Consider the following 27,596-nt stretch of genomic DNA (forward strand, 5'->3'; position numbering starts at 1 on the left):
CGGCCGACTCCCAGAATGCCACCAAGCCACACCACGACGCACCCACGGACCTTTCAGCTGCAACACCTGCAACTTCACCTGCATCCGGACCTGCCTCGCTCCAGCACCCGCAAAGTTTTTATTTATTTTCCATATTCCACCCTGAGAGCATCAAGATAATTGCTGAAAGACACTTGAAGCCACATGGTTTCAAGTTGTACCATTGCATTCTCTGAGATACGTTGTAATGTTAAGCGTTAATAAGTACTTAATAATAGTAAAAACACAACTCATGAATGAATTACACTATTGTGATGCATTCAGAGATGTGCAAGGAAATAGAAGCATACATTTTTACATTGAAACTTGTCATGGCTCTACTATATCTTTGTGAGCCACTGTTTTGTAGTATTCAAATTATCAACCACAGTTTTTCATCTCATAATCATGTCACATAGTGAAAATATAAATACAACTGATAAGAGTACATCGCATATGAAATCTTTGTAACCACTTTGTGAATGATTTCTTACTCCTAAACTGTGAAGCAAGTAGGATTAGCAGTTTACAACAAGCGAGGAAATGGTTAGGCATGATGAGCTAAGAAAAAGGCATTCATCATCTAATTCTGTTACTGCAAATAATACTCTGTTCAACACTACTCACCCAGCAGATGGCTAAACAATAGGAATAATATGATGTCAGCAACATGGAATTTCCGAACATTAAAATCCAGGACAGCGAAAGAGACGCCTAAAAACAGAAAGAACGATAATTAATTGAAATGCAGACATAACCCAATTTCCCCAGCAAAGGGAAAATCCACGCTGGCAAATTCGTGCAAATTTAGACACTTTGCTTTGGCAAAGGCAAGCGACGTTTTCCAACTTTTTCCAAATTGCATTAAAGCCATCAGGCCTGCTGCAAGGCAGAAATGTCAGCAGCATGAGGTTCAAGTGTGCAGGGAACCCTGCATAAAAGCTATCTAGTAGCCCTACGTGGTTTTTAGAATGTGTTTCCCACTTGTGCGAACTTACTGAAAATTCTCCAGCTTTGCACTTTGCCGAGTGAAATTAATGGCAGCATTCACTGAAGATGAGGCAATGGCCAATGCAACTGTAAATGGTGGGTACCTGTGCCCCATAGCCCCTGCATAAGTCTCTATCAACAAATTCCCACCATCCTGCAGCTGCCTCACTTGTTATTAGTAACTCTAGTGGCTCTACACACAACAGATGGAGTAGTTTCTGTACTGTAACTCCAGTTCTGTAGTAGGGGTATCTCTGTTATAGTCATAATCTAGTGAATAGTCCCGCCCATGTGCGTGGACCCCGGCAATCAAAAATAATCTCTTAAGTTGTCAAATCATGCAGAAACTGCAAAGACACTTAAGAGAAAATTTAAAGACAAATAATGCAGCCTATATCCACAGGCTGCACTGTCCAGTACTTCAACTAGAAATTCCACCAAACAGAACCACACACAACACAGCCTGCCCAGTTTCTTCCATAGAGAAACTTGCCTCTACCAGTAAAAGACTCTGGAATAATAGAGAGAAAGGCATGGACAGACAAGCCCCATAGGCTGCCATTATGTGGCTTAAATAGGATACTGTGCCTTTAAGAGAACTCTCCAGAACTTTCTCCAAGTATCCCAGAATGCACAGCAGGTCCCTTTTACTTTCAGTTCTTTTTGAAGGTGTAGCACGCCAGACCTGTAGTATTCCTTACATGAATATCCTTCTCCACCGGAGAGGAGGGCGGGCGCTTATGACTATAACAGAGATACCCCTACTACAGAACTGGAGTTACAGGACAGAAACTACTCCTTCTGTAGTAGGGGATCTCTGTGTATAGTCATAATCTAGTGAATAGAATGGCAAGCCCATCCCCATACCAAAGCGGCGGTGGAGAGAAGAAAATTAACACCACTATTGTGCGAACAAATTCCGCAGCAAAGCCTGCCCAACCTGAGCATCTGCCCTGGCATCAGTGTCCAGACAGTAATGCTTAGCAAAGGTATGAACCGACTTCCAAGTGGCCGCCTTGCAGATCTCTGCAATCGGAACATTACGGAGTAAAGCTGTCGTGGCAGCTTTTCCCCTGGTCGAATGAGCCTTAGGTTTACCGCCTAAGGTCTTACTAGCTTTTTGGTAACACAACTGTATGCAGGACACAATCCACCTAGAGATGGACTGCTTAGAGGTAGCAAGACCCGTCCTGACCGATCCATAATTGACAAATAATTGGTCTGACCTACGACTATCTTTGGTTTTATCCAGATAAAATTTCAACACCCTCCTAACATCCAGGGAATGTAAAGACCTTTCCGCTGGAGTTGAAGGATTCTGAAAAAACGTAGGCAAAGTTATGGTCTGGTTGACATGAAAATCTTGGCAACACAACGCCTGAATTTCACTCACCCTGCGGGCCGATATAATGGCCATGAGGAACGCCGCCTTCCAGGACAGGTGCTGCAACGAAGCTTATGAATAGGTTCAAAAGGCTCCTTCATCAATCTGGACAGCACCACATTTAATTCCCATGAAGGCGAAGGAAGCCTGACAGGAGGGAACACTTTCTTCAAGCCTTCCAAAAAGTCTTTGATCACAGGGATCTGGAAGAAGGAAGTCTGTGAAGGGCATTTCCTGTAGGCAGTCAATGCAGCAAGATGAACCTTAATGGAATGAACATTAAGTCCAGACTGCGCCAAATGTAGAAGGCAAGGAAGGATGACGTCTTCCTTGCACGTCGTCGGGTCATAGTTCTTGGACTGGCACCAGATACAGAACCTCTTCCACTTGTAAGCATAGGAGGTCCGAGTGGAATGTCTCTTAGACTCCTTCAGTATGTCCATACAATCTTCGGGCAGATTCAAATGGCCATATTGCACTATCTCAGGAGCCATGCCGCCAAACTCAAAGACGAGAGGTTGGGGTGCAACATCTGCCCCCCGAACTTCGTGAGAAGGTCCGGCCTGCACGGCAGCCGTATGCGAGGAAGGAGAGACCGGTGAAGCAGGTCCGTGAACCACCACTGTCTGGGCCATTCCGGGGCAATGAGTATCATCCAAATCCTGGACCGGGCCAGCATGATGAGTACCGCCGGAATCAGGGGAATGGGTGGAAAAGCGTACAGAAAGCTGCTCGACCAGTTGATCCATAACGCATTCCCCAGCGTCCCCTGCTGGTAGTACATGGAGGCGAAGTCTCGGCATTTGCTGTTTTCGGCGGAGGCGAAAAGATCTACGTCTGGAGTCCCCCACCTTGCGAAGACTTCTCCTAGTACTTTGTCGTTTATGACCCATTCGTGGTTTTCCTGAATCAGTCTGCTCAGTGCGTCCGCCTGAACATTCTGCACACGTGGCAGATGAGTAACCGTTATAGTCAGTCCTATGGCTAGAAGCCAGCGCCAGATCGCCTGCGCCTCTTGTGACAGAGTGCGTGATCTCGAACCCCCCTGCTTGTTGAGGTGATACATCGTGGTCGTATTGTCCGTCTGTACAAGCAGAGAGTTGGTCTGAAAGGACGGAAGAAAGGCCTTCAGTGCCAAGTGAACAGCTCTGAGTTCCAGGAAATTGATGCGATACGTGGCCTCCATCGGGGACCACGTTCCTTGAATCTGTAGGCTTCCGGAGTGCGCCTCCCACCAGTGGATAGAAGCATCTGTCACGACAGTCTGCGTGGGAATGTCCTTGTGGAAGGGAACCCCTCTGAGGAGATTCTCCTCTGAACACCACCACTTCAGTGACTGAAGAGCATGCAGAGACAGTCGTATCTTGTCGTCCCAAGATCCTTTCCTCTGATCCCACTGGTCCTCCAAGCACTCCTGCAGCGGTCTCCTGTGCAGTCGTGCGTGTGGCGTCAGGAAGATACAAGAGGCCATCGATCCCAGTAGAGAAGACACCGTCCTCACTGTTGTAGATGGAGTGGTCATAAGAGCCTGAGCCTTCCGAAGGAGTGATAATCGTCGCTCCCCCGAAGGAGACACGCTTGCTGACAGCGTATTGATGGAGGCTCCCAAGTACTGTATGCATTGGACCGGAGTCGGGACAGACTTGGACATGTTGATGTGCAACCCCAGCTTGTTCAAGAGAACACACGTCTTCTGGAAGTGTGCTCGAGCTTCCGAGAAGGAGGAGGCCTTGATCAACCAATCGTCCAGGTACGGGTAGACAAACACCTTGTTTTTCCGCAGGTGTGCTGCTACCATCGCCATGCACTTCGAGAATGTTCTCAGCGCAGACTTTAGTCCGCATGGGAGTACTGTGTATTGATAATGATTGGCGCCGACTTGGAATCGCAGGAACTTCCTGTGTTTGTGTGCAATGGGCACATGGAAGTACGCATCCTGTAGGTCTATAGCACATAGCCAGTCTCCCTGTTGCAACTGAGGATAAATCTGATGCAACGACAGCATGCTAAACTTCTCTCTGCGAATCCATTTGTTTGCCAATCGCAATTCCAGAATGGGCCTGAACTCGTTCTTGTCCTTCTTGCGAACCAGGAAGAACTGGGAGTACAGACCTCTTCCTCTCTGAGACAGAGGTACGTCTTCTATCGCCCTCTTCCTTAGCAGGATATCTGCCTCCGCCTGGAGCTCACGCAGCTGGTACTGCGAGCCGACCGGTGGAATTGCTGGAGGCGGGCTGGTGAACCGAAGACTGTATCCATTGCAAACAATATTCAGCACCCACTTGTCCTGAGTAATTTTTCTCCACTCTCCCAGAAAAAATTAGATGCTCCCCCCTACCGGAGTGGGTAAGTAAGTGCTCAGGGCCTAGACCCGGCCGGGCCTTTGGTCGCTGGTGCCGACTGTTGGCTGCCACTGCCCTTCGGGCGTTTCTGGAACGGCTTATGGAACTGCTGTTGTTGCTGTGACTGTCCTGAAGCTTGGCCACATCCTCTGCCCTGCCCACCGAACCGCCGTTGGAACGGGTGGTACGATTTCTTCGTCTCTTTGGGCATTTCTAGACCCACAGCCGTGAGTGTTTCGGCCTCCGGCTTCATGCGAGCCATTTCATCATCCGTATGTTTCCCAAATAGGGTTTTGCCAGAGAATGGAAGATTGGCAACCCTTTGCTGTGCGTCAGGTTTCAAAGACGTAAGGCGGAGCCAAGCATGTCAACGCTGGTTAATCCCATGGCAAAAGCCATGCGCCGCCAAGAGGGACGAATCTGCTGCAGCGCTGATAATCTGATTCGCTACCAGCATCCCTTCATTTAACACTTCCTGGAAATCTTCCCTCTTCTCACGAGGTAGGTGTTCCTCAAACTGCTGGAGGGAGTCCCAGAGGGCACGGTCGTAGCGTCCCAACAGAGCCATGGCACTCGTAGCTTTCATAGAGGTTGCCGATGTTCCACACACTTTCCTTCCAGCTGAATCCATCCATCTAGACTCTTTGTCTGGGTGGACTGTGGATGACGGGGTGGTAGCATGCTGTTTGCGGGCCGCCGTCACTATCACCGAATCCGGAGGAGGTTCCACCCTCAGAAAAGCCGGATCCGAATCTGAAGCCCGGTATTTTTTCTGCAATCTCGAGGGGGCCGCCTTAGTCACCGCCGAGGTGAGAAAAAGGTCCATGGCTGGTTCCTCCAGGCCCGGCACCAGAGGCAGTAGTGGACGAGACAGGTGTTTTTGGTGCAGTGTCTCGAAAATTACCGATGTCTTGGGCGTGGGCACCGTCAAGGAGATGCCCAATTTGGCTGCGCCTCTCAATAGGACATCATGAAACGCCACCAGATCATCAACCGGCGACACCCTTGTGTCCGGTGATCCCGACAAAGTCGGAGAGTAGTCCCTGGTCCCCGAGGACCTTGAGTAAGAGCGAGACCTGTGCCTCCTATGGCGGCGTCTCGACCGCCTGGATGACCTGTTGCGTGATCGCTCCCCCCTCCTGGAGCGCGAGCGCGACCTCCCTGTTCGTGGACGCTCCGCAGGTTTCCGTGGAGGCGTCTTCCGTGGCCTATCCTGGGGTCTTGGTTTAGGAGTCCCCTTAGGCGGTGTAGGAAGAGGAGGTAGTGACACCGATCTTGGCGGAGGAACAGGCGGTATCTCCGGCCGAGGGGCGGGCCCATGCGGTGTGAGCGGTGGTGGTGGCTGTCCTGAGGGAGGAAGTGGTGGGAGAGGAGGGTTAATTGGAGGATCCTCTTTAGGCATAGGGGGAGGAGGCGTTTTCGGCCGAGGTGGTGTATATACCACAGAGTACACAGAGCCCGGTGACTTCTTCGGGGGAGGGGACTGCGAACCAGCCCCTCCAGTATGTGATCGCCGTCTCCGGCGCCCTCCACCAGACTCAGCGTGACTTCTGGCGCCAGAACTCCTCCTGCGCCACTTCAGGGAGCGGGAACGACTCCTCGAAGCCGATCTCTTTCTCCTCGACGTTGTTTCTCCGGCGTCGAATGTCGCCTCCGCGACTCCAGCGTCGAACGTCGCCTCCGTGACGTCGACCTCTCCTTCCTCAATGCCGAACGCCGCCTCCGCCACGTTGACCGTTCCTTTCTCAACGACGAGCGTCGACTCCTCCGTGACGCCGTCCGCTTTCTCGAGGTCCTCGACGCCGAGGATCCCCTCGACGCCGACCGTATTCTCGACGGCGACCAGCGGTATCGTCTCGACGACGAGCGCCGATGCCTGTGGCTTCTCCTTCAACGCCGATAGCTCGACGCTGACATCGACGACGACGACGACGAAGACGCTGTAGACAGTGGCTTCGACGGAGGCCTAACCAGGCTCTTCGACATCGACTCTTCACGCTGTCTCGACCATGAACCCCGGGGAGATTGGGAACACACCGTCGTCATCCCTCTCGACGTCGTCGTCGATGCAATCGACGCCGACGGAGACCGGGACCGTTTGCTGGTCTTTCTGCCTCTGGGGAGCCCCTCAGAGTCCTCAGCAGAGGCAGAGGGAACCTTCCCAGCCTGCCCAGACCCACCTGCAGCGTGCAGTCGTCTCTCTTCCAGGCCTTGAAGCCTAATCTTCAGCCTTTCCCTCAGGGTTCTTGCTGAGAGGGTCTGGCAGATGTCACAGTCTTCAGGGACATGTGCTTCAGGGAGACAAATAATGCAGACGTCGTGTGGATCAGTCTTGGCCTTCTTCCTTCCACAGGCTGGGCATTTGTCGAAAAGAGCAGGCATTTTAGAGCCCTAAAAAGCCTGAACAAACACACAGGAGAGAAGGGAAACACCAAGAATATAAATTGCAAGCACTTTTATCAAAAAGTGAACTTAAATCCAATAGAAACCCTTGAAAAAAGGGGGAGCTCAATGCCAGGGTCCTGTTAGCAGGAGCCGGAAAAAAGAACTGAAAGTAAAAGGGACCTGCTGTGCATTCTGGGATACTGGGAGAAAGTTCTTCCAGAGTTCTCTTAAAGGCACAGTATCCTATTTAAGCCACATAATGGCAGCCTATGGGGCTTGTCTGTCCATGCCTTTCTCTCTATCATTCCAGAGTCTTTTACTGGTAGAGGCAAGTTTCTCTATGGAGGAAACTAGGCAGGCTGTGTTGTGTGTGGTTTTGTTTGGTGGAATTTCTAGTTGAAGTACTGGACAGTGTAGCCTGTGGATATAGGCTGCATTATTTGTCTTTAAATTTTCTCTTAAGTGTCTTTGCAGTTTCTGCATGATTTGACAACTTAAGAGATTATTTTTGATTGCCGGGGTCCACGCACATGGGCGGGACTTTTCACTAGATTATGACTATACACAGAGATCCCCTACTACAGAAGTCACAATACGGACATTCGTCCGCATGGATGACCGCTGAATGGGATATATTTTTATTAGGTATTAAATCTGGCCTTGCTGGCCTTGTAGGTTCCGCTCTTGTGTCATAGGTATTGTGAGGGTGGTTGTTATCTTGGCCATCTCAACACCCATTAACAGCTAGAGGTCACAGAATATGATTTGTGGAATACAATGCATAAATGAATTGTACAATAAATGCTACATTAACTAAAAGTTGATTGGAAAAGAAACATTGTCAATCTTATTATGTAGGCTCTTTATTTTTACTGTTTGTTTTGTTCTTTGGTTGGTTAGCGATCTAAAAGGTAGTTGTATGTATGTATAAGATCACGTTGAAAATATTATAATCAGTCCTACATTTGTGTTCACACAAGACAAGTATTCTTTTACTAAATGCCACCGTAAGGGCTTGATTAGAGCACCATCTCATATGTGACAGGATCTGTACAGATTGACCGTTTGATTACTTAACCTGATAAGAATAGATCAAGACAACACGGTAGCAAACATAGATTCAAATAGCCAAATCTGGCTACTATATTTTAGCCATTAACTAAACAGGTGTGCAGATTATATCTATTCTTAAATGTGAAAGAAAGGCAGCCCACAGCATGCCCAGCAGTGGTACCAGCTTTAGGTCTGCAGATTGGGCTTTTCAACCTTACAGAATCTTGTCCAGTGTGTAGAAAATCCTAATGAGGACTATCCACCTCAACAGGGTCCTCTTCTGCACAGCCTTCCCTTTCTTTGCCCCATAGAACCAAAGAATGCTGTGTGGACGATCAATCAATATAAAAGCTTAAAGCCCTTTTAGGGGTCCAGCGGAACAAGCCTCTCCATCCTTTTCAAGGGGTGAGTGAAGGTAGAGCAAGCAGGCAGAGTGAGGGATTTCCAAAAGTGGAAACGATTTACCACTTTAGGCAAAAAGACCACCTGAGTTCTCAGCACCAATTTGTCTGGAAAAAAGGTGGTGTTGGGCAGATGGATCAACAGTGCCTAATCCTTACTCATGTGATGATCTGAAGTAATCACAATGAGGAAAACAGGCTTCAAAGTAAAGAGATACAGAAAGCAACTATGCATTCACACAAATGGCGTACAGAAGATAAAGTATAAGACCAATTACGTCCTACTGTGGTTTATGGTAGGGGGAGGGACATTTCTTTCAAGCCTTTTATAAACAATTGTCACGCCAGGTGATTTAAACAAGGACGATTGGGCCTGCAAATGTAATAAGGTTGAAATGGCTGACAAATAAGTGCACTCCACAAGGCCTTGGTGGGCCAAAGAAAGTACAAACAAAAGATTATCAACAGCTTGGCTGGTAAAGGGTCCATATGCTGGCTACCATACCATGCTACAAACTTGTCCCAGCACCGGGCATAAATGGACTTCAGAGAAGGGTATCTAATGGTGAAGATGAAATCGACCACTTCAGGTGGTAGATCAACTGCTGCTGCTCATTCTCCACATATAAAGGTGTAGATTGCACAGGTTTGGGTGTAGGACACTGCCCCACAACTGCAACGGAAGATTCTATCAAACAGAAAGCCTGATCGGAGAACAGATGCTTCTGCCAAGAAGTTCAGGGTCTATAACCAAGGTAGAGAGTAAGGAATTTCGTCCAAAGTAGCTGGACGGGGAATACTCCTGATCCCCTGATCAAGGAATTGTTACAAACAAATGGAGGAGTACCACCCGATGAGAGAAGAGAAGAGAAGGCTTTATTCCTGACAAGGAAACACTTGAGTGAGGGGTTTACTTACAAAGGAATAGAAGCGGCCGCTCATCACGCAGCTCCCAGCCTCACAGAAGCATCGGAAAAAGCGGTATCGTTACCACGCAAAGATCTACCTCTTCTAATATCCTGCTCATTTGAACTCCTTTGCAGCCAGAGCGTAGCGCTACAGTGCCCCGCCCGCCGAGCAGCTCTGTTTACATTTTGCGAGGCCATCTGACCCATTACGATTTACAACTTTAGTGCGCTAGCTGTTCTGTTATTTGGCATTTATCTGCCTGTGTTTGACCTGCGCCCGTAATTTCATTGTGTACCTGTCATCGCCTTTGTCATTGCGATCGCCTACCCTTTGCCCAAGTGTTGTTTGCAGTTCGACTGCTTGCTGCCATTTTGTTTGTTGTTTGTGCCTCCTCCCACCGATCTCCACCCCGCCTCCCTGCTGACCCTCCCTCGCCCCTCCCCTTCCTCTATCCACATATGACTTACGACTTTTCGCGCAGCGTTCACGCGCAGCGACCGCGCCCCTTGTGCGCCGAAGGTGCGCCAAAGGTAAGCCCGTCTACGCCCGTCCGCGCCTGGACCGCGCCCAGCGCCAGACCCCCTGCCCCTCGCGCTGCCCAGCCCTCCCGCTTCACCTACGATGCCGCCACCCTCCTAGCCCTTAACCCCGGTCGCGCCCCCACCTGCGTCCAAGCCGCTCCTGGACACACCCATGGACCTTTCTCATGCTACCCCTGCAAATTTAGCGGCACCGACAACAGCTCCGATACGACCACACCACAGATTCCCGACCCCAACCACCTACAATGCATCCTTCTCAACACCCGATCAGTCCACAGACACGCCATCGATCTATGGAATCTACTAGACACCATCTCTCCAGACGTCGCCTTCCTAACGGAAACTTGGATGAACGCTTCCTCAGCCCCTGACATCGCCATCGCTATCCCGGAGGACTATAAGATCACACGCAAGGACCGCACCGACCACACAGGAGGAGGAATCGCTATCGTCCATAAGAAATCAATCCGCATCACTACTAGCTCTGACGCCAACCTCGCCAACTCCGAACACCTTCACTTCCAGATCCTCATCGACCCCAAGACCACACTCAGAGGCACCCTCCTTTACAGACCACCAGGACCCCGCGCTAAATTCAGTGAAGACATCACGGACTTCATCACCCCACACGCGCTCCCCTCCAAAGACTACATCCTTCTAGGAGACCTCAACTTCCACCTTGAAAAGACCAGCGACCGCAACACCGCCACCCTCTTAGACAACCTCGCCAACCTCGGACTTAACCAACTGGTCACTTCCCCCACCCACATCGCAGGTCACACACTCGACCCCATCTTCACCTCCAGCAACCATGTCTCCTTCAGCCACACTACGGATCTCCTCTGGACTGACCACAGCTGCGTTCACTTCACCTACAACAAGCCGAAACCCATCATCCACCTCCAACCAACTCTACAAAGAAACTGGAACAAAATCACCTCGGATCAGATCTCCACATCGCTCCTTCGAACCTCCCCGGCCCTCTCTTCTAACGCCAACGAAGCCGCCTCCAACCTCACCATTTGGTTATCCAACACCGCCGACACCTTAGCACCACTGAAAAAACGTCAACACAAACTTGGCAACAAGAAGGCCTCATGGTTCAACGATGACCTCAAGAAGTCCAAGAAACTGTGCCGCTCCCTTGAAAAGGCCTGGAAAAAAGACCCATCCACCAGCAACAAGGACGCCTTCAAAAGCGCCACCCGCACCCACCACCAACTAATCCGAAAGGCCAAGAAAACAGCATTCAAGGATCGACTTGACAACAACGCCCACAACAGCAAGGAACTTTTCAACATCGTCAAGGAATTTTCCAACCCCTCGGCCAACTCCAACGACATCACCCCCTCTCAATCCCTCTGCGACTCCCTAGCCTCATTCTTCCACAACAAGATTGCTGACATCCACAACAGCTTTGACAACCAACCCGGAAGCCAACCCACCCTACCATCTGCTGACCATCTTCCCCCCGTTAACACCCTTAACGACTGGAAACCAATCTCCACTGAGGACACCCTCCGCCTGATGAATTCCATCCACTCCGGATCCCCCACAGACCCATGCCCTCACCACATCTTCAACAAAGCAGACTCCGTCATAGCTCCGCACCTCCGAGACGTCATCAACTGCTCCTTCAACTCCGCTACCTTCCCAGAAGACTGGAAACACGCTGAACTCACCGCCCTTCTGAAAAAACCAACAGCGGACCCCACCGAACTCAAAAACTACCGCCCCATCTCACTTCTTCCATTCCCGGCCAAAGTCATCGAGAAAGCCGTCAACAACCAACTCGCCGCCTTCCTCGAAGCCAACAAATCACTGGACCCCTCACAATCTGGCTTCCGAGCTAAACACAGCACTGAGACCGCCCTCATCGCAGCAACAGACGACATTCAAACTCTACTGGACAATGGAGACACAGTCGCCCTCATCCTCCTCGACCTCTCCGCAGCCTTCGATACAGTCTGCCACAGCACCCTTCTACAACGCCTCAGAGACATCGGAATCCAAGGAAAAGCACTGGAATGGATCACCTCGTTCCTCACCGGAAGAACCCAGAGAGTCCGCCTCCCACCACACAAGTCCGAGGCCTTTGAAATCATCTGCGGCGTACCACAAGGATCCTCTCTTAGTCCCACCCTCTTCAACGTATATATGAGCCCCCTTGCGGCCATCGCCCGCCAACACAACCTCAACATCATCTCTTACGCGGACGACACTCAACTGATCCTCTCTCTCACCAAGGACCCCAGCACCGCCAAAACTAACCTACACGAAGGAATGAAAGAAGTCGCCGAATGGATGAAACAAAGCCGTCTGAAACTGAACTCAGACAAAACAGAAGTCCTCATCTTAGGCACATCCCCCTCTGCATGGGACGACTCCTGGTGGCCGGAAGCCCTTGGAAAAGCACCCATCCCGACAAACCACGCACGGAACCTTGGCGTCATCCTGGACTCTTCACTCTCAATGAACAGACAAGTCAGCGCCGTATCCTCCTCCTGCTTTAACATTCTTCGCATGCTCAGAAAAACATTTCGCTGGATCCCCTCCGAAACAAGGAAAACAGTCACCCACGCTCTAGTCACGAGCCGACTGGACTACGGAAACACCCTCTACGCAGGCACCACCGCTAAACTCCAGAAGAAACTACAACGAATCCAAAACGCCTCAGCCAGACTCATATTAGACATCCCACGCAACGAACACATCTCGGGTCACCTTAAAGACCTCCACTGGCTACCCGTCAATAAGAGGATCACTTTCCGACTGCTTACCCACGCACACAAATCACTCTACGACATCGGACCAGATTGCCTCAACTCTCGACTGTCCTTCTACACCCCCTCCCGCCAACTTCGCTCTTCCAGCCAAGCCTTCGCCACTGTACCTCGCATCAACAAGACCACCATGGGAGGCAGATCCTTTTCATACCTGGCGGCCAAAACATGGAACTCACTCCCCGCCTACCTTCGCCTCACCCAGAATCACCTAGCGTTCAGAAAGCAGCTTAAAACGTGGATATTTGACAAATAATCCCCCTCCCTTTCCTAAGCGCCTTGAAACCCTCTGGGTATGTAGTGCGCTATACAAATTTTATGACTTGACTTGACTTGACTTGTTTCCTTGTCAGGAATAAAGCCTTCTCTTCTCTTCTCTCATCGGGTGGTACTCCTCCATTTGTTTGTAACAAGAAGTTCAGGGTACCACGCCATCCTGGCCTGAACCAGAGTTACAAGGATGACTTAGGCCCACTTTGCCTGATCCTTTTTAGAACTTGGGGAAAGAGAGGCAGGTGAGGGAAGGCATACTGTAGTCCCATGTTCCCTTCTATCCAGAATACAACTCCTAGTGAGGGCTCTTGCAGAAACTCTAACGCACAATATCTTAGACACCGCACATTCTTGGTGGTGGTAATGCCCTGAATTATAGTAGGATGTAGATGTCATCTGTAGGATACGGTCTGCTTAACTGGTCTTCTCTGGCATTCAAGCAACCTATCAGGTGGTTGTTGATCAGGGAAGTGTCTTCATGCCCCACACAATGGTAAAGGCGCAGAGCCTTCTGGCATGGGACCCAGGACCCCACTCTGTCCTGCTTGTTGCAATACCACATGGTGGAGGTGGTACTGTCCCTGGGTACCTGCATCAGTCTCACCCAAATGGATGGCAGGAAAGGCGCCAGGTCCAGACAACTGGCCCACAACTGTAGCAGACTGAGATGGAGCTGGGCTTGAATCTCCACCTCCAGCAGATGGGCTCACAAAGCCAATAGTGACATGTTGTTCACAAGTGTCAGCTGTGTGTGGGGAAGGGAGGAGTGGTTGATCTTGGACCAACTGTGTTTGAGAAGCCATAACTGTGGATTGCGGGTTGTCTCTTCCATAAAATGTATTGCCCTGGATAGATTTCTTCAGTGCTGGGCCCACTTTAACTTCAGAATCAATTACAGAGCCTGTATATGACACCTGGCATAGTTGTCCAGGAATATGCAGGAGGCATAGAGTGCAAGAAGCCAGAAAGCTGCTCTCATCTAGATCCAGGACAGAGGATGAAACATCAGGATTAAAACCGGAATAACCTGGACTCCTTGAGGCTGAAGGAAGGCCTTGAACTGCACTGTATCTGGGAAGACCCTGAACTGATTGTATCCCTGACTGCTCCAATGAATGGCAGCCTCTCCAAAGGAGTCCGGTACAACTTCAGCTCACTGATCGTGAACCCCCAACAATGCCAAAAGGTTTCCCATCGTATGGAGATGGTCTACAAATTACTGTGACAAGCTCACCTTCACCAGCCAGTCATTAAGGTAGGAGAAAACTGGTATCCTCAATTTCTGAAGATGTGAAGAGGCCAGGACCGTCACATTTGTGAACACCCGCAGGGCGCTGGTAAGACCGATGGGGAGCACAGCAAACTGAAACAGCTCATGGGTAACCTTAAACCACATACAGAATTTGTGAGTCTGGAGGATAGGCACATAAAAGTACACATCATGCTGGTCCAAGTCTACTATCCAATCTCCTTGACCCAGAGCAGACAGAACTTAGTTTAGTATGAGCCTTTAGAATGTTTCCTTCTGAAGGTAATCAGGGGGTGAATATTTAAAATGGGGAGAAGATTTAAAATGGGGTGATGATCTAAAATAGGATGAAGCCTCTGTGCTTCTTCTGCATGAGGAAATAGCCTACATAATAACCTATCCCTATTGCTGCCATCCACTCAATGGCCCCTTTGGACAGTAGGTCTTGCACCTTTAGCAGTAAGATAGATGCATGCCCTCTGACAGCCTCTCTGATGTGGGCGGGAGCTGAAGAGGGTCGGAAAGAAATGGAAGTGCACAGCCCTGTTAGACGATATGAAGAACACATCTGTCAGATGTGATGGACTGGCATCTTGGGAGAAAATCTTGAATTCTGCTTCCCACAGGATGGTTGTGTGCCGCTAAGATCAAACTAATGCATCTAGCAGGCTTATGTTGCAGAGGAGCCGGACTGTGAAGGTCGGTGCCCATGCTGATCTGCACATTGTCTGCCTGAGGTTGTCAACATGTCAAGCCTCTGGTGTCGCTTCGGAAGCACGGAAAATGATGAGTTGACTGTTTTTCAGGGGTCAAAAGGCCTGAAGAGTGTCTCTGACCCAGCTTTCCTTGATGCACTTCAAACAGCTTTTTTGTCAAACAATCAGGACCTATCAAATGGCATGTCCATGAGAGATGCTTGTACATCTCCAGAGAAGCCTGTGGATCTCATCCGCATGTGTCAATGGAGCACCACACTAGTACCGACTGAGTGTCCAGACCAGCCCGAATCCCATATTTAGCTGCCAACTGGTGAGCAAGAACAAAGTTTAGACCAAGTGCCAATCAGGGCATAAGGGCATATAAGTTAGGGTTTCATTGAATGGCAAAAATTAGCTCTGCCTGAAGGACTTTAGTAATCACTTTTGTTTTAAGTTATAAATCCAGGATGTCGGCAGCATGTCTGAGGACAACAGCAAAGGAAGTACCCTAATCCATGCGTCGCCCAACAGGGGAAATTAACCTTGTATCAGGTAAAGTATAAATCCTAATAGCCTCTTGCAAGTCCACACAAAACTGCCATCATAAAGTGATGTTAGATTCTCCCCATCATCTCCATAAGGCGGCAGACTGTGGTCAGAGACACACCCGAAAAGAAAGTTGAGCAACTAAGGGCAGCTCTGATGTAGAGGTACAACTTTGCCTGAGTGAGAGAGTACAGGAACTGGCTGTGCTTGAGTGACATCAGAGCATGACCTCGGTTGGGGATGCGGCGAATTTGAGTCGAAGTCAGACACAGTAGTCTCCATAGGATCCACCTCTGACTGGCAGAATCAAAGTTGATGAGGAATGAACTGATGCAGGTCTTGGAGTATTAAACTGAATTGGCACCAGAGTCATTGCAAACCCAATGGCGGGTTTCAGGGATTTACGGTCCCCTCAAAACTAACTGTGGAATTGGTTCCTCAATCAGAGACTGGGAGCAAGACTAAGTGGCACTGTAACAACCCTTGAAACGTCTTGCTAGATAGAAAGTGATGGAATGGGGTTGAGTCCACTTGCCTTCTTGTGTTTCTACTTCAAATTGGACTTCGATTTACTGAACGGAGATCCGTGCCTTCCTTTGATGTTCAGAGATGTACAACCTTGCTTCACTATCTAGATTCTCTTCGGGTGCATGAGAGGACATTCCTCACAAGATACGAAGCCGTGCCGGAGCCGAAACACCGAGGGCCCAACTCGTGTAGGTCAGTCACTGATATCTGTTTAGGACAGCCAAGGCATGGTTTGAAATCTCTAGTCTTGGGTGAAGACATCCCCACTGGAATCGCACAGCGGAATTTAGTTTGAAAAATTCATGAACATGGCGATCAAAGGAGCAGAAAGAAAGAAGCGGGACATCGGTACACAGCATTGGCACTTTTATGTGACTGTGCTCAGTCACTTTCGGGGTAGAATGGGCCCACAATAGGGCTACACAGCGTCACATGGTGGTGTCTGCGAGCACTGCTGTGAAAACATCCAGATCCAGTCTGGCACGTGGGGGATATTCTAAATGTGAGGAGTATTTGGTTCATAGTATCCACCAGAATCCTACCTCAGGCAGGAGTAAATTTTCATGCAAGTCTTGTGCATGAAGCTACAAGCAAATTGTTATTGAATATACACAATGTATACGTTTGTAAATGTCCATTAACTTCTACAGCAGGACATTTAAGATGGGGGAAGCCCAAAAAGTAAAACGGTACATTTGATGGTAAGTTTAAAACTGTTTCCTTGTGTTCAGAAAGTGAAATCCCCTGAACCAGAACAAGTCTGACCCCTTCTTCACAACAAAGCACTCAAATGTACTAAACAATGAACACGTAAAGCTGCAACTTGTGCCTATGTAAGGAATGAATTTCAAAAAAATTAAAGCATGGGGATTAGCTTGTTACATAGACATAGATGTTACTGCAATTGGAAAATGACCTCAAAGGCCCTTTCTCTTAGACCGACAACACTTGCCTCATTCACTGGAACAATTGTCACGGATGTCTTAATGGATGGGGCAGAGTCCTTTCTTGATTTCTTGAGCGGTGTTAATGTTTATGACGTTTGCGTAGCCCTAGCTACTGCATTTATCCCTCATTTGGTAAACTTGTTAAAATAGGGTTGACACCAAAGTCTGGTATCCTTGTCTGTTGTTGGCCATTTTATGTACAGTGTTCACCCCTGTGGGACGAAAATCTGAATGGTCATGACAGTGCCCCAATGTTTCAGAAGAGGCAGAATTCAATCCAGCTATCTTCACAAGAAATTATTACCCATAACAACTGTCAGTATCAAGGAACTCCAGGATGACAGTGTTCTTTCAGGTCCTACCCATTCCCGGGGGAACTCGTGCATTGAGAGAGGAGAAAAAACCCTCATCAGGAGACATGTCTGATGTTATAGACTTACCAGCTCTCTAACAAAGAACAGAAGGACATTGGGTTATTTGACTGGAAGTACAGCATTGACAATTTCCCTGGGAAATATATATTTTTAAAAATGCAAAAATCAACAAACTAACAGACTGTTCAGAAACACGAATAATTACCGTATGTATTCGAACAATAGAAAGCATTTTTGCTGGATTCACAATTCCGATGACATAAACAGCAAATAAGCATAGAATCTGCAAACAAATTAGAAAAAGCATGAGTGTTTAACATGATTTTCCAATTAATTTCAATTATTTCAGAGAAATCATTTACGCAAAATGTACAAAAAAGACATATCAAAAACTTTATTAGAACAACATTTTAAAATGCCTTGGGAAGTCCATTCACTGGTTGCCATTGAAGAACAGAGGATACTTTAAAATAATGATGCTTGTGTTTAGTTGTTCACCTAGAATTTGGTCCATTTGATCTTTTGAGAAATTGGCTAGTTGGTTGAATGTGGGGTGATCCCTGTCCAAGCAACAGCCACAATTCCTTTCTGGGTGAACCACAAACGTCACTAAATTAACCTATGCTTAACTTTCTCGTAGCTAGGCACAAAAGTAGTCAGGCTTAAATTAGAGGCAATGTGAAAAGTATTTATCCAGCATATAAACAGTAATGAAGTGAAAATACAACTCATATCCCACACCAATTTAGAACAGCAGAGTACATTTTAATACATTATATGACACCAAATTGACAAAAATGCAATTAGGAGAACCAGAACTATGAATTTTTAAAGTATAAGGTAAAAACTAGAGCCTAAAAGATCAAAGTGCCAACCACGACATCTAGTCATGCAAGACTGGATCAGAGTAAAAAAATATATAGCCGATAGTAGCACGGGTCGGATACAAGAAGTTGATTAAGGCCAGGTGGGGCTTACTTTCAGGCTTAGAAGAAATTCTGAAGAAAATGTTCTGAAAAGGTACGTAAACTTCAGTGGGGCACGGCCGAGAGTGGTGTCGGAGGAGGGAGCGTTGTCATCAGGTAGCTGCTGGATGAATTCATGGTGAACATGTCTACGTTCAGACTTGGTCTCTGTATTTGAAGCCGAAAATCTACGCCAGGAGGAGGCAGGAAGCTGTAACCGATGAGAGTTCCAGGAGGCAGGATGGCCCTTTGGGAAAGGACTGCTAAACAGGGTCTGCTGCTGTAGATAACATAGTGGGAGCTACCGCAAACACAGGCAGACCAGCGATGCCCCTGGCTCAATAAACAAGCAGGTTGGTCCCGATCTTCCGTTGGTTCCCAGGGCAGTTTTCAGCCAAACATGTTTTAAGTACCAAGCTTTGGATTTTAGCTATCTGGGCACCTTTATCATCACCACTGAGGGTCCAGGACGGGTGGGGCATCAGCAGGGGGGAGGGGGTTGGGACTCACTCAGGCTGGCTCCAAGTGCGGGCCCAAGATGGTGGGAACCTGTTATGTCCCTGTGGATCTGAACAGGAGGTCAGCAATCTAGCCCTTAGTGTCACTCTGGTAGTACTGGGCTCAAATGATGAAGCAGTACAATCTTCTGAGGGTTCAAGGCAGGCTCCAGGCAGCAAAGCAGTTCTTCCAGGTGCAGGAAAGCAGTCTTGTGGAGTACACAGCAGGCCACACCAGCAGACAGCCCTCTGAGATTCCTTCCACAAGTCCAGATAGTGAACTGAAGAGTGAGTCTAAGGGTCTCATTTTTATACATGTGCCTTCTTTAAAGTAGAATTTTCTAGAGGACTCCCTTCGAAGTCCTTGATGTTTCCTGACTTCCTTGCTCTGGCTCCAAGCTGGCTACTGGGACAATGAAGTTGGTGATACTTTCTTTGTGTAAAGGCAAAGCACATCCTATTCAACTGCAAATGGGGCTGTGCCAACCTCCTCCCCTGCCCTCCATCCTGCCAGTAGATGGCCTCTTCAGGCAACACCCTAACCCTCTATTGTGTGACTGTCTGGTAGGAACTAAAATAGTCCAACTACACCCAGTCATATGATTTCGGCCAGGCTACTGGCACCAAATAGCAAAGGGCAGGAAAAAAACGTTCTAAAGGTGGCATTTTCAAAATTGTAATATAAAATCCGACGTTACCATTAAAGAGGACTTTTGAATACAATTTAATAGATAACAAGTACAAAATGCCCATCTCTTAACGCTTGTGATAGTAATAATGAAACTCAATATAATCCTATGGCACAGGTAGGCCTCACAGTAGTGAAAATCGAATTTAGGAGTTTTTCACTACAAGTACATGGAAAACTTAAAAGTACATGTGAAACCTATTAATTACAATGCACCCTGTACTATGGGCCATTGAGGGTCTACGGGTAATATATGTAATAAAAGGGGCGTTTAACGCTTGGAAAGAGGGTTATATTACCAAGTTGAATTCACAGTTTAACACTGCATTCAGGCTGCAATGGAAGGCCAGGTGCAACTTCTGTGGGGCTAGTTAAGTGGGTGGCACAATAAGTGCGGCAGGCCTACCAGTATCGTGTAATTTACAGTCATGGACACATGGTACACCACTCTACAAGAGATTTATAAGTAAATTAACTATGCCAATCAGGTGTAGACAATTTTACCATGTTTTAGGGAGTGAGCACTTCAGCACTGGTTAGCAGTGGCAAAGTGTCCTAATGCCAACACAAAGGAATTCAGCAAAAATAAGAGGTGAAGGCAACTAGTTGGGAGTTATCATGCAGACAGGTCCAAGTCCAACACTACCTCTTGCACAACATTTCCCTCTAGTATCCTGAGAGGGTGCTTTGTTTTGCAGACCTCGGTCTTCTCATGGTATGATCAACTATATATTAATCTCGCTATGACCACATTTTTTAGCTTTTGGGTCCAAATCTTTGAAAAACGTGCCACTATTTATGTGGAGGATGGAACTTCTCCTTCTCTTTCAGAAAGAGTAAAGACTTTTCTGTTTAACAAATACTTGTGGATGTCAGTATCACTGTTTTAATTATTGCTGGATGTAGTTTAGTGGGCTGTGTAGGCTCTACAAATCCATAAGAAAATAAAAAAATATATATTTGGCAGTAAATGATCTGACAATTAGTTAAGCACCTCATACAGACAATTTTGCACAGTTCATCCAATGTCTAAACTGCAGCTTAGGAACCTAGACTTTCCCCAGAAAAAATACAACCAAAGAACCATGCCATTCAATGACAATTAGGATCAAGTCAAGACGTTGTTTTTACCTCAGACTGTGTAATTAATGAGATCTCCATATTAGTTGTGCTTAGCAACACAAAAGTTAAGTTATGTAATATCAAATCATATGGTCCTGTCTCTCCATTGATTGCATGGTTTCATAAAATCATTTAAATAACTGCAAGAAACCGGTTTGTTGAAAATAGTTGCACATTTCGTGAAACTGAACAGGCACTGAACAATGCCCCGAGGATAGCTTACGTTCAGTGATTGCAATGTCGCTACTCACAACTCCGATTGCTCTCTCAAGCACAATATCAATGCTTCTGGGTCTATATGGTTGTGTAGGATGTCCTTTCACTTTACAATTGCCCATATTAGCGGGAAACAGAATAGAGATCCTCACCTGGATTATCTGCAGGAAGTTACCATAATAGTTATAAGAGGGTGGCCCAGCCCAGCCGTATATGGGCGGAGATGGGCCTGACCTTGGCCCGGGCACGTCCCTCGCCACAGAACACAAGGTGTGCTTTAACAGCCAGCAGGTGTGGCTCGTTGGAGAACTTGCTCGCTCTGAGGGATAGTGGGACTGGTAGTCTCCACCCTCGCGGTAAAAGCAGCTCCTATCACATACATCTTCTATTCCCACAAACATTTAGGCATATAAACCAAAATGATTCATTGACATGTAAAAAAGATCCCCACAAAATTATGATCGTTAGAAAACAAAATCCATCACAAATAGAAAGACACCGAAAAAATAAAACGGAGCAGGGAAAACTTGAGTATTTTCAGTTGCACAGAAAAGACAAAAGTTCTGTTAGTCACCTAAAGAAAACAGTATTTTGAATATACAACTTTTTCCGTTTAATACCTAGGCTGGTAAGGCAAATACAGTGTGTACATTTATATGTGAACTTTATTACCTGCGTTAAAAGGACAAATTGTGCAAACTGCCATGATATCATGAATGCAACATTAGACAACACAAGTAATATCCAGATTCTAGCACGAATAACAGGAGACCTTGAAGAAGAAAAAAAAGAATTAGCTGGTTAAGAGATAAAGGATAGAAAACCTTTACATTCAAATGAACTATTAAAATAGAGACGTCCATCTGTAAAGGGAGTCTCAAGTCAAACATTTTCACACTTAACTTATACATAGAAGATTAGTTTACTTAGCAGTAGCTTTTTAATACCCCAGGTATATCATGAGAGTCGCAAATGTCCTCAGCGCCCAGTGGCCATTTTTAGAATTCCTTCAGTATAGTATGGTACATAAACAGAAGATTAAATGCATAGAACTGCATGAACCCAGCCTTCACCGAGAAATAAGATAAGCACATGTTAAGCTATAAAGTTAAAAAAAAACTATTGTAGATATCGAGGATCACAGGCAAGTAAATGTGTATTGTCTCTCACTGAATCATTGATAGATTCACTTCTTTCTGAGCATTATTTTGGAGTACTGTGAGATGTTATCTCCTTTGAGAAATATGCTTCAGCACTGGCCTAGTCCAGCATTGCTCAACACTCAGGGAGTAGGGAGTGGAAGACTGAGGGGTGTATTATTCAAACCCATCTTTTTATGTTTGGATTTTCTTTCTTTAATTAAGCGTTTGTTTTTATTGTGTTTAATAGATTCGAAGACAACAATTCTCAGGCCATAAACAGCAGCAAATATCATTATAATACCAAGGCACTCATGAAAACTTCACCGCACACAAGCTCATGTACGCAGAGCAGCTCTATAAAAAGAGCGTCTTGATACACCACATAAAAAGGCTTGTCCGACAGAATTCGAAAATACTCCCACCACAGACCCCAGCATTCTTACAGGGACATTTTCCTGCTGCACAGGTGAATTCCCCCCGTATAAAACACCTGTCCATCCTTTGTATCCTTCTAAGGGAATAGTGGAGAGAGAGAGCCATTCAATAAGAGCCAACATTGAGCAATATTTCTTTTGCTGAGTAGGAATCAAACCATAAGTGATCATACTTCCCGTTTATGTCTCTCTTCCTCCATGATAGCCAGTAGTACCAGCTTGGTGGACAGTTACATTTTCCAACAAAGAACAGCTCACTAAGTATGCGATGCCCGCAACCAGTAATTTTGAATGTCCCATCCCAATATCAGGTAATTGGCAAAAATAATCCTACCCATCCTCCATAGACGGTCCGTCTTTCGAAAATATTTCATTTGAATTATTCGCAAATTTGCTGAAATGGCTAGTTCTCTGGAACTGCTACATAAGTATCCGGGTCAAAAGAACGTCCATGGAAGCTTGCAGAACTCTATTCCTGAATTGCTGGGAGAAAGAGTATAGTGGAGATCCTTTGACCCGGATTCTTACGTAGCAGCTGGAAACCATTACTGTGGTTCCACATTCGCAAAGAGTACTTCATGCTGCAGCATGCACAGGTTTCGCCTCTCTAATATGCCAACTTAAGTTCCCAATATGGAAGAGGGTCTACAGTGACCTGCATTACAAAGCACTGAAAACTGTCCTCAGCCACCCATAGCTGGGACTGCAAACTCTCCTCCAGATCACTACCCTGCAGTGATACATAACAGATTTGTTCCAGTTTACCACCAAGCCTTAGACACTAACATGTTAAGGATTTCCATCAAGAGTTGGCCCATCTATTGTGGCAAGCTTTCAGACAGCAACAGGTTATCTGAGTGAATATTCAGCTGCCTGTATCATTCCACAATATAAAACCTGTAGTAAACCAACACGCTAGATCAGGCAGTAGAAGGCTTGATGGCATGATCAAAGAGCAGTCGCGAGAGGAGGCACTCTGTTGGGTGATCTGCTCTATGCGAAAGAGGGGAAATAGAACAGTGTTTACCTTACCGAGGTGATAATTTCAATGTAGAAGAGATGGACGTAAGCTAGTCACTGGGGCTTAGTTTTCAAGCACTACAGGGCCCTGATTAGGTACTCTTAGTTCAAGTTGAATAAATCCACTGAACTAACAGCTGAAGAACCAGGCAGATCATATATGACAGCAAGGGCCAAGTGCAGCTGATGTAATTCATGCCTGGTCGCCATATAGACCAGTTTATTTTAGGTCAAGGTTGGCTAAAGCGAATAACTACTTCACTAGTTGGTAGAAAGGGCTTGAGCAGAGACATTGGCTGCAACTGGGCAAGTCTGGGTTTTAAAGAGCCTGCCCTTTCTTAGTCGACCAAAGAAAACTAAAAGCTCACAACATTATTTAAATTCCTCCATCCTATCAGTGAAGAAATTGCATGATCCTTTGACTTCCAATGTGTGCAAGACCTGCTCAGTAGGAGATGGACAATCTAAGTAGACGGTATGTGATAAGATGTTATTCAAATGTAAGAGCAATAGCACCTTCCTCACTTAACCATGCTATCCAAAATTTGACCCTAACCAATTTCTTGCATTCTCAACAGGGTTCCAAACACAATTTAAAGATAGCATGCCAATAGGGATGACCATAAATACATTTTAGACTTTACAACCAGCTAACTTTACCTGTAATTACAAGCTGGAATTTCCCATAGACCGCTGTACACTAAGGTGGGCTACACACCTAGCTTACACTGGGTGTGCAATATGTGCATATTACAGTGAGGCATATGTATTGTAAAATATAAATACTATGTTTGCATTTTCTCAGAGGCCAGTGAATGGTGATGATTCACCTGATAACGCATTCATTCTCTTATTTTTAGGTCTAGCCTGAGTCAGCGCACATGCACTGCTCAGCGAGTCTACTGTAGCGGAGTATGGAAGAGAAGCCCCTCCCACTGTCCACCCATGTTTGACATTGGCTTGTGTACGTGTCCTTCCTAACTGCTGCCGTCTAATTCGTATCAAGGCTTCTTAGTCCCTCCTTACTACAGCCTTGTCTTCATCTGTAACTTGACTGGCTCATTTACTTCATTTATTACTCTGTACTTGTTCTTAAGTGTGTAAGTACTACTTTCTTTATTGAGTTTCTCTTGCTGCAGGCACAAAGTGCTTTACTGACGTTCAGCTCGCCGTGCCCGATTTCCCTTTTGAAGCAGCTGGAACAATGGCGGACGCTGCTTTGAAATTGCATTCAAATGTGAGACCTATTGCATTGAAAATATTTTAGGCACGGGGAGAGTAAGTGATTTTTCCAGATTCACAGGATGTTTTGAGCCACTCACCAGACCCGAACATGGTTCCCCAGCTTCAAAGTCTCTCATGTAATGAATTAGGGATTATTTCTGATTTTCCTTTCGGTAGTCAGCATACATTGCTGTGACTTTATCAGACAGTAAACTGCAGATCGCAAGTTTGCAACATCTTCTTGTCAAAGCATAATAAGAATGGCTGTTCACTATGGTAAATGTATTATCCTTTACATTTTTCGTTTAGTATGGAATGAGAAAAACTGAAAATCAAAGCTCAGTCCTAGACTTGTAACTACAGATTTCTTATTGACAACCAAGCTAGAAATGTGCAGGTAATATTTATAATATTTTATACAGAAAGCTAATTCTCTTTACGATCATAAAAACAAACTCTACATCGCTCAAATAAAATACCAGCTTGATCATTCTTTTCTCTTTGTTTCATTGCCAAGGCGCCGATCGTTGGCCTATTTCAGTTTTCTAAAATGAATCAAAACGGAGGTAGTCCAATATGGCGTCCACCGCGGAAGCCACCTCCCCTAAGTGCTTCCTGTTGCTAAACTTGTTTCTACTCTTGTGTTCACAAGACTAAATTTGTTCTGTCTTACATGACCATTCAGCCTGAGTCGATCCTCAAGAATGGCGGAAGAAGAGGTTCGGGAGCCTCTACTGGGCGGAGCTCCTAGAAAGATTGCAAAGCGGGAGGCTGGAGAAAGATGCTGGGTTGCTGTGGCCCCAATACCTTCGGACAATGGCTTATAGAGTTGGGTCTCATGCTTTCCCTTAAGTTCGGTGAGTAAAAACTTTTCCACACGAACCCTCGTTCCTAGCTGACTGCTATTGCAACAGAACAGACACCCTCCTGGTGTCCAGCTTCAGCCTCTGCCCAGACACCCTCTGCCATGGCCCCCCTTCTACGATACCACCGTCTGCTAGTAACCAGGCTCAGACATTCACAGCTCCAAGTCCCTTGTGGTGACCTCGCACTGAGTACTGTGTCACACAACCCAAGATCAGATTACTGTAGCCCGTGCACACAGATCACCGTCCATCCATCCAAACCCCCTACTGCTCAACTAATGAAACTATTGGGTGCTCTTGCACATCATTTTTGGATAAACGTATTCCTGGTCTTTGATTCAGTGAACATCCAACAACATCTGAGAATCTGGACGTGCTATGGTAATGTCCACTTTTTGAGTGGTAATGCCTGTTTGTTACAGACTAAGGGCCAGATGTAGGTAAGTATATTTTACCGATTCATAAATACCGAATTTTACCGATTCAGTATTTATGAATCGGTAAAATAGAAGGGGGGAGAATTAGGTTGAATCGGTAATTGAATTACTGATTCTGTATAATGCCCATTGATTCCTATGGGCATTGAAGCCCATAGGAATCAATGGGCATTACCGAATCGGTATTTACCGATTCGGTAAATACCGAATGTTGCAAGGGTGCAGGGGGTGTACTTTGACACCCTCAAGCACCCCGAATTCAGGCACGTGTGACATGTGGCACACAGACATGCCCTAAGCGCATGTCTGTCTGTCACATGGCATAGGTGTGCATGCACATCATGCACACCTGGATTCAGTATTTTACCACCCAATTGGATTGGGTGGTAAAATACCGATTCTGTAAGGTCTGTGGGACTCAGAAGAGTCCCACCTACATCTGCAAGTTACCGAATCGGTCAAAATACTGATTCGGTATTTTACCGATTCTGTAAATTTACTGAATCGGTAAAATAGGGCCCCTACATCACAGATGACCATTTACCGGTCGGTAACGGCCGAAATCGGCCGTTACCGGTCGGTAAATGGCCACCTACATCTGGCCCCAGGTCCTCAAATTACTAATATCGCATGTAGCAGGTAGAAAGAATTCAGCAGAACGGGTGGTAGCCTTTGAGGTGCTCACGTGTAATCATAACTATGTGTTTGCCCAGAATTTGACTAATAAGGCTGATAGTTAATAATCCCTGACTGAGAGGAGGTTTTTTATTTGTTTTTATAAAATGTGAACCACTTTAGGTTGCCATTAGAGCTCGGGTTGCATAGCCTGTCCACGAGGTGCTGTTGTGTAAGTAAGATCAGGGCAGATCTTGTGAGTGACAGACCGACCTGGGAGTGTTTTAAGACTACCTTGGATTACAGACCGTGGCTGGTATTTCACACGTAGGTTGAAGGCTGACTGCTGCTTTCTGAGCAGGTTGAACTGACATGGCCCAACCATATGCCCACTGCCCCAGGCTGGTCACGGCCTCTTGCAGTGTGGGGTTGGATTGAACATTTTTGCCAGGGTTGATTTTGTGTCTAGTAAGGCCTGCTGCAACTCTGCAGACAGTTGGTCTACTGTGGAAACCATCTCGGGGGCTGAGGATAGTCTTAAGATGTACTTGTAATTGTAGTGCTGATGTCTAGCTCACTGCAAGAGCTACTTTCTCAGGTTCTCGACTTCACTGCAGCCTGATCTGCTGTAAACGTCGCTTGGTAACTGAAGTGTCCAAAAATGCTGTATGTTGCCACTTTATGCAAGGGTTCCAGAGAATATATATTTGCACCACTTATTGCTGTTTTTTAACGGAATTATGCACTAGTTTTCAATGTTGGTATCCTTTTCTACGACCTAGCACTTGGAACGCCTAGTGTGCAGCCAAATATTGACTCTGCACTAATGGAAGTTGTGCAGGAGCAAAGTCCTGTCTCTTGGGAGCTGACTGACAACATATTGAATGGCAAGCAGATCGTGTCGAGCCTCGTGCGGAGTCAGTCCATTCATGACATCTGGTGTTTAAG

At 46.6% G+C, this 27,596-nt stretch overlaps 1 protein-coding gene across 2 annotated transcripts in view; it reads right to left on the reverse strand.

Moving 5' to 3' along the window:
• DPY19L1 (dpy-19 like C-mannosyltransferase 1) overlaps window positions 1-27,596 on the reverse strand; it is a 477,954-nt gene that overhangs the window by 213,280 nt on the left and 237,078 nt on the right. For both annotated transcript variants that reach the window (XM_086964815.1, XM_086964814.1), the window contains exons 9-11: window positions 21,583-21,682; window positions 17,628-17,705; window positions 646-732 (exon numbers count right to left, since the gene is read on the reverse strand). In XM_086964815.1, the coding sequence (XP_086820941.1) occupies window positions 646-732; window positions 17,628-17,705; window positions 21,583-21,682 (265 nt within the window). The remainder of the gene's footprint in view (window positions 1-645; window positions 733-17,627; window positions 17,706-21,582; window positions 21,683-27,596) is intronic.

Source organism: Lissotriton vulgaris, chromosome 4_1 (assembly GCF_964263255.1).
Source record: "Lissotriton vulgaris chromosome 4_1, aLisVul1.2, whole genome shotgun sequence".
Taxonomy (NCBI): domain Eukaryota; kingdom Metazoa; phylum Chordata; class Amphibia; order Caudata; family Salamandridae; genus Lissotriton; species Lissotriton vulgaris.